The following is a 12,825-nucleotide window of genomic DNA, read 5'->3' as shown; positions in this document are numbered from 1 at the left end:
TTTATCCACCTTTGTCATGGTAGGGAGAACACCTCAATGTAAGGGGGGGTCATCTAAGATAGCACAAGGGTTAAAATTCTTAAAGCTTGTTTATTTTTGTTCCAGTTTAGGATCCACAGGAAAAAATACTTAATCCTTATTCCCATTTAATTTCAATTCACAAAGATGCTTCTTTGATATTCTTTGAATTAGTAACTTCCAGAAGAAAGTTGCTGCTTTTATTTGGAAGTTTTTTCATCCATGTCCACATCTTGCACTGCTGGTTCTTTAAATTTCTATTTTGGCTCAAACTCTTTGCAGTCAGAAAAGTTCAGATGTTGCTCCCAAAAAGGTTTTGCTTTTCTAGTTTCTACTCAGCCTTGCTTCTGGATTGAACATGAAAGTATTTTTCTTTGGTGTAACAATCAAGCAAAGCTCACATTTTCCAGGTTTGGACGAGAGGCAATGATCCTGTCTAGTGTTCAGGGGCCTCATTTATAAACGTTGCGTACGCACAAAAGAAGGCGTACGCCACTCTCTACGCAATAGTTGAGATTTATAAAAAGCAAACTTGACGGGAAAATGTGCGGTCCTCCACGCAAGCTCTGACCCAGGCGTACGCACAAAAACGGGTGAAATGAGAAATGGCGACACCGTCGGCAGATGGAAGAAACACGTGAAAGTGACAGTGTGTGCCAAATCGTGCTGGCATGTGCTGTGCTACACAATGTGGCACAGCTTAAAAACGTGCCTCTACCCCCTGGCGCCGATTGCTGTGTTGGCCCCGACCCTGAACCCCATCCCCACGCATTTGAGCCAAATGCTGCTGCTGTGCGCCAGCGTTTGGAAGTGATGCGTCGCTTGTAAAGAAAAAGAGGTGTGGAAAATATTATTTATTTAAGAATTCCCTCATCGTGCAGTTTATTTCAGTCAGGGCGATCTTGATTTCGCCCAACTCCTTGGCCACCTCTCTGATTGAACTACTGACTTCCCTCCGCATTTCAAGGACTGCATCGGTGAGGACACGCCCACTGCTGGAGGGTTGAGAGCCGCGTGCCGTGGAGACGCTGGGGCCAGACGGCTGCTCAGCTGCAGCATCGTAACCACTGGCCCCGCTGGAACACCCAGCAACTAAAATAAAATTGTTCTATATTAATAATCTGTAATTGTGTAGCCTGCATACATGTGACTTGACTGCATTCATTTGAATTATTTCTCTTACCTGTGTCACCCTGACCCTGGCGCGTCGGCGTCCTCCTCCGTCTCAGTCAGGTGACTGAGGCGGAGGAGGACGCCGATAAGGGGGACTTAATAGGGATTCCCCAATAATAGCGGCCAGTCTCTCATCAAGAGGGGTCAGCTCCGGTGTCCCCCCCCCCCCCCCCCCCCCACGTGGCGGACACACTCTGCCGATGCAGCGCTAGACGTTTTTTTGCCTCGACTTTGATGTCCGATCATTTCTTTCATTTCTTTTTTATTTCGGCCACGTCCGAGGTTGTGAGGCTACAGCATTTACGGCGTCTGCCACCGTTTGCCGCTCACGTACCTTTTTGGCATTAGTAATGCCCACACTGTGCCCCAAACAACACTTTTCTCCTCTTTTCCACCTCGCCAATGATAACTTCTACTTCACATTGAGTGAAGTTACGTTTTTTTGATTTCCCCTCTGTGTGTGCCATGGTTTTGCAATCAATGAATATTCATTTGTGGGCGTTTCACGGACTATTTATGGGCAACTATGGGCGTGTCATGAAGCCGCAAAAGCTGCGCTGCATTTAGAATCGGTTGTGATTTATAAAGGGAAAGATGCGTAGGATGTGCGTGCGCACGGTTTTATAAATCCGAATATTTCTGTGCGTACGCACGTCCTATGTTTCATCCGTACGCCACTTCTGACGCAAATCCTACGCAAAGTTTTATAAATGAGGCCCCTGGACTTTAGCAGCATTCATGCACCATCCTCACTACTTTCTTCAATGGAAAATATGACAAAGTAAAATTCAAATAAACATGAACATTTTACAAAGACTGTTAATGAATCCACTGTGTACTGATGATGAAAACTTGGATAGTTTATAAAAAATAAATGAATATAGATTTTTTTCAAATGAAAACTTGTTCAAACGCAATGCATTGTGGTCTATTTTTGTCAATCTAGAGAGCATTGATGCACTCTGTTTTATTGCAGAGACTTCTGGGGAATTTCTGGGCCCCTGGATGGTGGAGTTGTAGAAGAAGTGACCCCGGAAAGATGGCGGACGCCCTGCGTAGAGCTCTAAGCTCTAAGTGCAGGAATTCTGACAGCATCAGAGACGACAGAAGCTTCGTGGCTGAGTCCCGTCACTGGTTTACTTTAAACCAGAACAATCTTCAGCGCCACAACTAAAAAGAAAGCCCCACCTGACCTGATCCACCTAATGAAAGCTGCTCCACATAGTTCTCCTGATCAATAGGAAGTCAATTTCAGGTTAATGGCTCGGCCCTGCACTAATGAACAGCAGCCATCCAGATTTCTAACCGCGAGGCCCGGCCCAATCCAACAACATATTTCCTCTGACATAAAGTCGTTTCCCCGGCTGAGCGGCTCTGCCGTCTCGGGAATGACTGACAGAGTTACTCACTTGTCAATAGTAAAGATTTGGTGTGTGCCTGCTTGTGTGTGAGTCGATTCCTACCGAGGCAGGAGTTCATTCATACCTTCCCATTGATTCATTGATCCATTGATTCGTCTGGTAAAAGCTAATGATGTAAGTAAGTGACTCTTTCAATTTGTGAGGGGGGTGGATGCACACTGGAGGCATGCAGGCTTCATTCCAAAGACAACACGGTCCATCGATGAACGTGCTGACATCCTTAGAGAGCTTAGAAATCACAGGTTCTGATACTTTTTGACAGATTGATCCTCAGAGTAGTAGTTTTGAGCATCCGTAATCTTTCCTAGCCCTTGTGCTATCCTATGACCCCCCCTTCCATTGAGGTGTTCTCCCTACCATGACAAAGGTGGATAAAGGTGGAAAGATTTCATGTAATCCATGGACACCAGTGAAGATCACAAATCATTGAAGAAAAAAGGTTCAGAGCTCTGTCTAGTGGGTCTAGATGACCCCACTCCCTATTGTAAAGTGCCTAGGATAGCACAAGGGTTAGAGGAATCCAGAGACCAACACGGTGACAGACACGCATCCCCTCTGCTTACCTGAGCTGTGTTGTCCAGCATTTCCCTGAACGCCTCGTAGGAAATGTGATCTGCAGTCTGATTCTGAAGCCAGGAGTTCAGAGACTTTAACAGGTTCATGACCACAGAACGACCTGGAAAATACTACAAACAGAACATCCGACAGACTTGTAAAGTGCAGGAAAGAAGTCTGTAAAAATATAGAAGATTTTGAATCAAAAGTACTTAAAGTCACTTTTTTCCCTTTCATGTTCAATTTAGAGAAAACAGTTTGCTTCATTCATGAAAACATAGTTTGTGGTTAAAACTGACTTAACTTCTAAAGTTCACCAAAGCTTTTACATTTTTTACAAATAAATCCCATTTGGTTCAATCATCATATCAGGCACGTCCAAAGTCCGGCTCCAGCGCCAAATGCAGCCCACGTTGAAATTTCCTTTCATAAGATCGATCATTTGGCATTTTATAAAAACTACGTTTTTTGATTTTTCTTTTGATCGTGGTTGGCTCAATTATATATTAAGCTGTAGCAACATTGTTGTGTGACACTTTAGCATCTATCTCATTTTTCTGAAATGTAAGCTGTAGATAAAAAAGAAGAGTTGACTGGGCGTGGCTGGGCGAGGCAAGAGACTGTGGCTGTTTTTAGAGAGTTCAATTTGAGACAAGACCTGCTAACTACGGCAGGGAAATGCTGCCAAAACGGATAAACTGACAGTCATTCTGGTTCAAAAGTATCTAGATTTGCTTAACATGTAAATCATTAAAAAAAATGTCATTGCAATAAGAAGTTCATTAATTTGCATTTAATGTTGTTAAATTGTTCAAAGAATGTCAGCCCGGATCGTTTCAATTATTTTTACCTCAACAAATCTGGATCTCTTAGCAAAAAGTTTGGACACTCCTGCATCACGTCAATAATTTACGGGCTGTCAACATTTACTTAAGTAAGAGTAGTTTTACTTCCATAGTATTATTTTATAAAAGTATTTAACCAAATATCGACTCATGCAGGAGACTTCAGTCTGAACAATAGTTTAAACATCTGTTTTGTTTTTTGTGGATTTTTTGAATAAAACAGAAAAAATAGACACAAAAATACGTAAATTGTTGTATTTTCCAATAAAATCCAATCTGGGTCAAATGTTCCTGCTGAATGGTTGGAACACTGACGTAGTGACACCGTGTGTAGAACAAATGATTTCAAAAGAATTCAGAAGTTGCATCAGCGGCAGCTTGAAGAAGAGGGTTTGGTCTTCATCCCTAATCAAGTAAAAGTAAAAACTTCTGGAAATGAAAATATTTAGGAGCAATTTGTAAAAGAAACAAAAAAAAAACTGTCACTAAGTCAACGTTTAAGTTTTATTAGTAAATTTCAATTCCAAGTTGTGTTTTGTGTCTTCTGCTGGGCACTCAAGCCTTTACAGTTTTGTACATAATGATTCCAACATTTGAATAGTTTTACTTCAATTATTATTATTTTATAAAAGTATTTAACCCAATAATGAGTCTTGAAAGAGTAACATTCAGTTATTTGTTCCTTCAATTTGAGAAACGGTTTAAAGATGGCAGTTTTTTATTTATTGGAATTATTGAAGAAAAAAGAAAAAAAAGGTAAATTATTGTTTTTTCCAATAATAAACTCAAAGTTGGTTAACATTTCTCTTTTGCTTACAGTCTGAAGCTACCCTTAGTATATAGAATTAATGATTTTTTTTTTAAAGCCATAAGTTGCATCAGGGGCTGCCTGAAGAAGAGGGTTTGGTCTTCATCCCAAATCAAGTAAAAGTAAAAAGTGGTGCAGCAAGTAAAAACAATGTTATGGCTAAGTAAACGTAGGGGGAGCTACCTTTGAGTTTTATTTGCTAACTTGAATTCAAAGTTACCGTCATGGTTTGTGTCTTGTGCTGAGCACAAACGTTGAGGTTTGAGTCTTTTTCTTTTCAGCACCTTAATAAAAAACCTTTATTAAATGTGACAAAAGCCGCTCCTAAGCCTCTTCCTTCATTTAGATCCATTTCCTAAGCCACTCACTACCACTTAGTCACTTTGCACTTAGGCTTTCTCCTGTTGGGTATTTACTCCTTGTTAAACTCGCATCGCCACGGCAACAAGCACAACTGTGTGGAAAGGCGATACTGTAACTAGTGAAACAAGAACATAAAGAGAGAGAGGAAATCCAGCCGATGGGCGTCTGAGTCCGGCGATGACAGAATAAACGCAGACGCAGACGGACGCGTCTTTAAACTCACAATCCCAACAAAAGAGGCTGCTGGGAGGGACGGACTTCTTCAATAAATGCAACGATCAGCGCTTTCAGTCGTGCAGGCTGTGTCCCCAAAGGGTTATGGTTCTCAGAAACAGGGATTAAGGGATTGTTCCTAAACAGACCACTTCCATGACAACTCTGTTTAGAGAAAAAGAGAAATTAGAAACGGTAAATATTTGTTCTAATGAAGCACTGACTGCAGAAATAACAGAAACACTGGACCACTTCTGGAAAACTTCAGGGTTTTGGCACTTTGTGCATCGATTGAACATACATTTCAGTCTTATTTTGAAACATTTCTGATGTTCGCTCTGATGAAAACTGACCTCATGCAGGAACGTGGACTAAATAGACGTGATTCGTTGTCTTTCTGCTGACTGACTGCAGCTTTGCAGAAAAGTCTATTTTCTTTCATTTCTTAGAAGTGACAGCAAGTCTTTTTACCCAAAAAGCGTGTCCATCCCTGAGGCCCGGCTGTAAAGCCCCGAGTGAAGAGCCGTATAATAGGTTTAGAGGTCTGGGAGGCGAGCGGTCAGAAAAGCTCATTAAAAAACCCATATGAATTTAACCAGAAGAGAAAACACAGGTGTCTTCCACTAACGGGCTTAAGGCTGCATCTCCAAGCAACACTATTCATGAGGAGCACAAGTCCCAGGATTTCAACCAGAAGCAGCTTCAGTCTGAGCAGGAATGGCTTCCCTCAATCCTCCTGCTTTTCAGGTTCCCCTCTTTGGCTTTTGGCTTTGCACTGCAGAAACAGACCCCTTAGAAAGAAATCTACATTGTTTTCTTTAAATTAGCAAAAAAGATCTGCAGAGGGGGGGGGGTTAGGAAAAGGATTTTACCATTATTTTAGGGGGGGGGGGTGCAGAGATGTTTTCCTCAAACTATTGAAAAACTTTCTTGATAAGACAGAAAATGAGTCCATTTCTCTGGAAACGAGTCTTTTAGATTAGATTAGATTAGATTAGATTTGCTTATTAATCCCACGAATGGGAAATTTCCTTGTCACAGTAGCATGGAGTTTGGCGCAAGTATGTACAGACAGTAATGACAAGTTAGACAGACACACATTTGAAAGAATATATACAAAAGTAAGAGTGTTCTGATAAATAAACAGGGAAAGAGATGTGCAGGTATTTAGAGGTCATCTGTATATACAGTTTTGTACAGTGAATAAAAAACAAAAACTATGAAACTATTTACTTAGGCTGGCATTGAACAGCCTGATAGCAGCTGGGATGAAGGACCTGCGATAGCGTTCCTTCTTGCATCGTGGGTGCAGCAGTCTGCCACTGAAGGAGCTGCTGAGGTCTGAAACAGTCTGGTACAGCGGGTGAGAGGGGTTGTCCATGATCGATGTCAGCTTGGCTAACATCCTCCTCTCACCCACCTCCTCGATGGAGTCCAGGGAGCAGTCCAGGACAGAGCCGGCCCGTTTTGACTCTTAAGACTGTTTTTGCCGTGTTCTTGTTGATGCTGCACAACAGCAATGGATTGGAAGCTGTTCTAGTCCAGAAAAGTTTGGTTTCTTTGGTAAACAGCAACTAGTTAGGAGTTATGCCACAGTCAGAGGACAGAAATGAACAGGCTTGTCAGAAACTGAACATCAACCTGCAGACCTGGTTTGTCTGAATCTGAGTGAAAGAAAACTATGAGGGCAAAAATAAGGTTCAGAAAGTAGAAAAGGGCTCAGTGTTAAATAAAGGGGCATTTATCACAATCAAATACAGAAGAGCTAAAAAAATGCTGCAGCTGACAGGATCATTAAAATGATTCATTAGTGGTTCACGTCTGGATTTGGGATCCCTTCTGATTATTGATTTTTTTCCTGCCACTGTTTTTATCTCATCTTTGCTCTTCTTTCATTCACATTCTGTTTGGGTTCCTCTAGAAACCCAACAAAGTCCAAACAGGCATCGCCCCCTTTTATCTGTGTGGCCCTCCTGCCCCCACCATGACAATCCCATTCACCGGGGCAATATGTCATCCCTCATCCGATTAGTATCAGCAGCACTTGAGAAACCGCAAGCTCCTTGTGGGGAGTGTCCCCTAAGAGGGAGGCATCTGTTGGCTGGAACGGGCCGGGCCGGGCCGCCCAGAACACTTGAGAATAATCCAACCCCCGGTCCGGAGCACTGAGCAAACGTTTTAGGGGGCGGAGCCTGGCGTAAACATGAAATCCTGGATCCTGACGTGAGAAGGTGGAAGCTTTCTGGACCAAATCTGCTTCTTAATTCTGCTTTATTCCAGCGCCCCCCGATGCAACACCCCCCCCCCCCCCGGCTGAAGCACTTCTTTCGAGAAAAGCAGGATAGAGGTGTAATCCTCCAAACCCCCCTGTAATGCTCCTGATGCCTCCCAACATCCACTTTTTATTAATCCCATTTCTACATGCAGAAGATTCATAAAGCCAGCTTCACCCCGACAAGACACGGAATCCAGGAACACGTTTCAAAAAGATGAACACGCGTGAAAATAAACGGATCTACAGATTAGAGCTGCAAAACAACAATTCAAGGAAGGGAAATTCTTGGAGACGCCGTGTAATTCTCCGTCATTTCCCAGACAGTTGTAAGAATCTCAACACAACAAGATGACAACATGAATTTAAACTTCATCTTTTAGACAAACACAGCTTTGGGTGGAGATGTGGGATGTTTTCATCTCAATTCATGAGTAAAACATTCACACAACAATCTACAACAGTCAAACAAACGTTATCTTGTTCATCTACCGAACCGTCCACCTTCTGAGTGTTTCAGTCAGTCAATATTAACCCTTAGACTCACCTGTGCGTTAACCAATCCCATCGGCTGCTTCCAGACCCGAATGATGCCAAGCCGCCATTATTCTTGCAAAAAGTTACTTACGTTGACATTTTGGGTTCAAACAAACAACAGTTATGGCACATAATTGTGGAAAAGTTGTAGTTTAGTGGAAACACAGTTTGTACATTGTCTCAACTCTTTTTCCTTTGTTCTTGAATTTATTCATTTGCATTTTGTCTGCACACTTTAGATTGTTGTTGTAAAACAGAAAGACCGTTTGATCATAATTTTTGAAGTGAAAAAGGACTAAATTTGCTACTTGGAATTGAGTTTTTGTACAGTTTATTATGGAAATATTGTGTAATACACTGAAAAATATCAGTAAAAAAATGAGCTCTAAAAATGTAGGACGTGACGCATTGCCACAAAAACTGTTTTGAAGCTAAATTATCGAAGCAAACTGTAGTAAAAACAGTCAAAAAGGTGCTGGACTAAATTAAAAACAAAATCCACTTGACGTCTGCTGGGGTTCATTCTATGACGCTTCTGTTTGTGTGATTCTGACATGGACACAAATATTTTTAGGGACTCGCTGCAGACCTGAGAGTCATGAGACACTGAAGCATAAGTGGGTTTATTACAGAAGTCTACCTACATTGAAAAAATGTCATTATGTTCATACTTGATCAATGTATGCTATGAACATTTTTGAAACAGTGTTATGTCTATATTACTGATATAGTATTATATTTTTTTAATCAAATACATGATTTTTATGTCTAGTTTTACATAATTACGGTAAGTCATTCATCTTTGTCATGTGATTTATTGATACTCCAGGATTCCTAATTCTGTCTGATAGACGTTATGAGCCGTTATGAATGTAATAAAATGGTTACGGTATAACGGGGGGGGGGGGGATTACAGAAGTTCTCTTCCTTCCACTTCCTTACAAGCAGTTTTTAATTTTATGTTTAATTATCCTCAGTTTGACACGTCTTTGCATGAATGTATAACCAATGATTGTTTTTTTTGTGTGTATTATTCTTACTTGATTGCTTGAAATAAACCATTTCAAATCAAAATCAAAATCTGAATTTTGTCAAATAAAAAAAAAGAAAGAAAACGGTTAAAGATGGGTCTCAAATTTCATTTCCAGTTGGAAGTTATGTTAGAAACATTTCTGCTATTTCAGCTTTTCATTTGGTGAATGTTTTTTTTTAATAACATGATATTATTTCTTTTCCTCTTCTTTTTTACCCTCAGTTTTAAAAATCCAAAGGCAGCTTCTTTGTTTCCTGCTGATAAGCAGCGTGAACGAAAACACGCAGCGTCTTTGCGCTGAAATGCCGGTAAAAACCCTCCAAAGTCCCTCCCCACTCCTCAAACACACACAAAGCACCGCCGAGCGGCGGCTGGTCCACTTCTGGTAGGGGGGGACACGCTGCAAATACCTCTGGGACTTCCTGCTATTCACTAAACAAACCGGAGCTAATGGGAGGCCATGGCGCTCTGCCCCCCGCCCACACAGACTGGGACTGCTCTCTGGAGAGTCACATGTAATCAGAGAAATTGGTGGCACGCTACGAAAGTGAAAACGCCGGGTTTGAAGCCACCAGGGCGGGGGCTAACAGGTCAGGTCATCATCACATGGATGATGATTTTTAAGGCGGCACAGGAGGGAGGGACGACTCACAGAAAAAGGGAGGGGAACTTGTTTTTAGCAAAGTAGGGATTACTTTTTTTATTTTTTTAGCAGCAGCAGAGGCCAAATGGATTTCAATAAATGAATCTGGAGGCATGAACACAGAGGGGGGGGGGGGGGTGACTTATTCCAGTGATGAATAATCAGAGCATGGAACAGGAGTGGGCGGCAGCCACGCTTCAACCCTCCTGGGACGGAGGTTAACAACCCCCATGAGCATACTTGAGCCCCCACCTCAACAAACTGCTAGTTTCAGAAACCTGTGTGTTCATGCAGATACACATTAAACAACAGCATCGTGACTCAACAATTAAGAATGTATATCAGAAAAATATACCTTTAGTCTGAGAATGAGGGAAGCAAAGCAACTGAGAAACTTCTGCTGTCCTGCTCGCCATCTAGTGGTAATTTACAGAAACTGCATCAACTCTGTGGATTTACCTACAATTTGAAGCTATCTTTATCTATTTTGAAAGTGTTTCCAGATGACTTTTTAATCTAATTAGGCTGTTTTTAGACAGAATGAGAACATCTGTGTCGACATCATTTCTGCAGAGCGGCAGGACTTCATTAGAAATTTGCCTCCGAGTTGTGGGCGGGACTTTGCAGAGTGAGCCCATCCCCCTTCCCATCATCCATGTGTTTATGTATTCTCCCGCTGGATTATGGCCCCCCACACCTACATTAATGTTGCAACAACAACGGTGATATTGGAGCCATCCAGTCGTAAAGTTTTGAGCCAGATGTCAGCTCAGACGAATGCTACACTATTTAAACATGTAGTTGTAGAGTTAGATAAACTAATTCTCTCTATGAGTTCTGGTCCATCGCCTGTCTGTCCTGGGGGAGGATCCCTCATTCATGTGGACACCCCTGAGGTTTTTTTTTTGGGAGTTTTTCCTGAGAAGGGGGGTCTAAGGGCAGAGATGACCAGTTTAGTTTAGTCTGTTTAGTTTAGAAATTGTATTTTATAATTGGTTTAATGTTTTGTACAATTATTGAAGCCCGTTGAGAATACTGTGTTGTAATACTGGGCTGTATGAATAAGACTGAACTGAACCAAATTGGAGCTATCCGTCTGCATGTGCATGCATTGGAATGGAGCAGAGCAGGGAGCCTGTGGCTTGCCGTAGTAAACTGAACGTCACACTTAAAAGCTTTTCAAACTGAATTTTTTCGTCTGCTCCTGATTCACGAGTCGAATAAAAAAAAACACAAAAATGCACTTTTAAACTGATTTTTCTTTTTATATGTGCTCCATGATCAGAAAAATACACCAAAAACACGACTCATCATTTGGTCGACTTTGCTTTACTCCATTTTGCTCCGAAACATTGTTCTGAACACACACAGTGCTGGGTCCTACCTTTGCCAGGACAGCGATGTAGTTCTTCAGGGACGTCAGCGCCTCTCCTTTGATGAGCGAATGAGCAGCCAGCTCCACACGCAGGGCGTAGTGCAGCGTCGACTCCAGATCTGCCATGTACACTCGAGTTCTGCGCACACAGGAGAACACGGTAACACCTGAAGCTGCAGAGGAGAGCCCGAGCGTGGCACGTTGGTACCTGTTGAAGGACCTCCAGGGTTCTGCTGAGCTGTTGGTGATGACCACGGAGCTGATGAGTCCAGCCTTTCCTGACCGCAGTACCCCGGGCAGCCTCATGAGGGCGTACGTGTAGAAAGAGCGAGCCTCTCTGCTGCTGTGGGGGAGAAGAGAAGACAGTTTTCTGTGGTGGAGGAAGCATCATGTTCAGTTTTTGCCATTTTCAAGCTATGAAAACGCTACTTTGATGCTGCAAACTCAAGATATTTACATGCAACAAATGAAAACATTTCCTCGAACTGCATCGTGATCATTCTGACTTACTGTTTGTCCATCAAAAAAGTAACACGGCTGCATAAGCGAGAAAGAGTTTCTGCTTTCCTTTTCCATTTTCCTTGTGACGCATATGTATATAACTTATCCAATTTTGCGACCTTAAATGAATTACTTCTATTGGTAACAAGTAATTGAGTTAAATTTATTCAACCTAATTTCTTACGTCTATAAAACTCAATAATTGTTTATACAACTCAAATCTACATATGTATCTAACTAAATGTCATATTACTCCAATTCAATTAATATTTTTTCCATCTTAATTAATTATAATTCTTGAAATCTCATATGTCTAAGTATGAGCCGGCAGATATAATCAACTGTATAACAATAAAAAGAAAGAATCAATATGCACAACGTGCAAAAAGTCATTCAGAAATTTCCATCACACAGGGGTGCTATTTAAACTCATCATCCTCTCCTTTACTCTCACTCATGGTGCAGAGACTTAAGTATAGTAGGACAAAATAACTCGGCAAAACTCGGCAAAACACAGTAAAACAGCTAAACAACTAAACACATTTGGTCAAAAAGCCACACTTAAACCCAAATCCGTCCAGACAGGCAAAGGGAATGGTATCCCACAATCCTTTGCGGTGCCGATCTAACAGCAGCACCAAAGTTACACCTACTTAATTGAATTCATTTGAATGAAAGTAAAAATAAATGTCTGAAAACTATGTGTTATTTTTAAGCTGACTTAACAAAAAATAAAAATTGATTTATCTTAACTGAAGCAAATAATGACGTTAGATCAAAGTATAAAGTTTCTCTTTCCAACATCCATATGTGGTCTTATCACCCTCTAATGGTGGAAAAAGTATTATCTGAGCTTCTTCATCCACTAAATCATCTTTAAATGGACACGCCATGCTGCTTCACCTCTCTGAAAACAAACTAACCTTCAACTAAACCTGCTCCAGACCAGGTTATGTTCAGAGCATGAGTTGCTATGGTAACTTGACCTACCCTGAATCATACCTCCATTTCTGCAACTGAAAGCTGAGGTTATCCACTTCCTTAGCCTCAAACTTACCATGGGAGCTA

General features: G+C 41.5%; 1 protein-coding gene across 2 annotated transcripts in view; it reads right to left on the bottom strand.

The window, feature by feature from the left end:
* qsox1 (quiescin Q6 sulfhydryl oxidase 1) overlaps nucleotides 1-12,825 on the bottom strand; it is a 33,406-nt gene that overhangs the window by 10,487 nt on the left and 10,094 nt on the right. The window contains exons 7-9 of one of the 2 annotated variants that reach the window (XM_004068376.5): nucleotides 11,465-11,599; nucleotides 11,266-11,395; nucleotides 3,176-3,298 (exon numbers count right to left, since the gene is read on the bottom strand). In XM_004068376.5, coding sequence (XP_004068424.1) covers nucleotides 3,176-3,298; nucleotides 11,266-11,395; nucleotides 11,465-11,599 — 388 coding nt within the window. The remainder of the gene's footprint in view (nucleotides 1-3,175; nucleotides 3,299-11,265; nucleotides 11,396-11,464; nucleotides 11,600-12,825) is intronic. The other variant, XM_011474572.4, reaches the window with a different exon arrangement.

The sequence above is a fragment of the Oryzias latipes genome, chromosome 4 (genome assembly GCF_053564925.1).
Source record: "Oryzias latipes strain Hd-rR chromosome 4, Olatipes_Hd-rR_3.1".
Taxonomy (NCBI): Eukaryota; Metazoa; Chordata; class Actinopteri; order Beloniformes; family Adrianichthyidae; genus Oryzias; species Oryzias latipes.
Note: the sequence above shows the minus strand (reverse complement) of the source record. Positions and strands in the feature narration are given on the sequence as shown.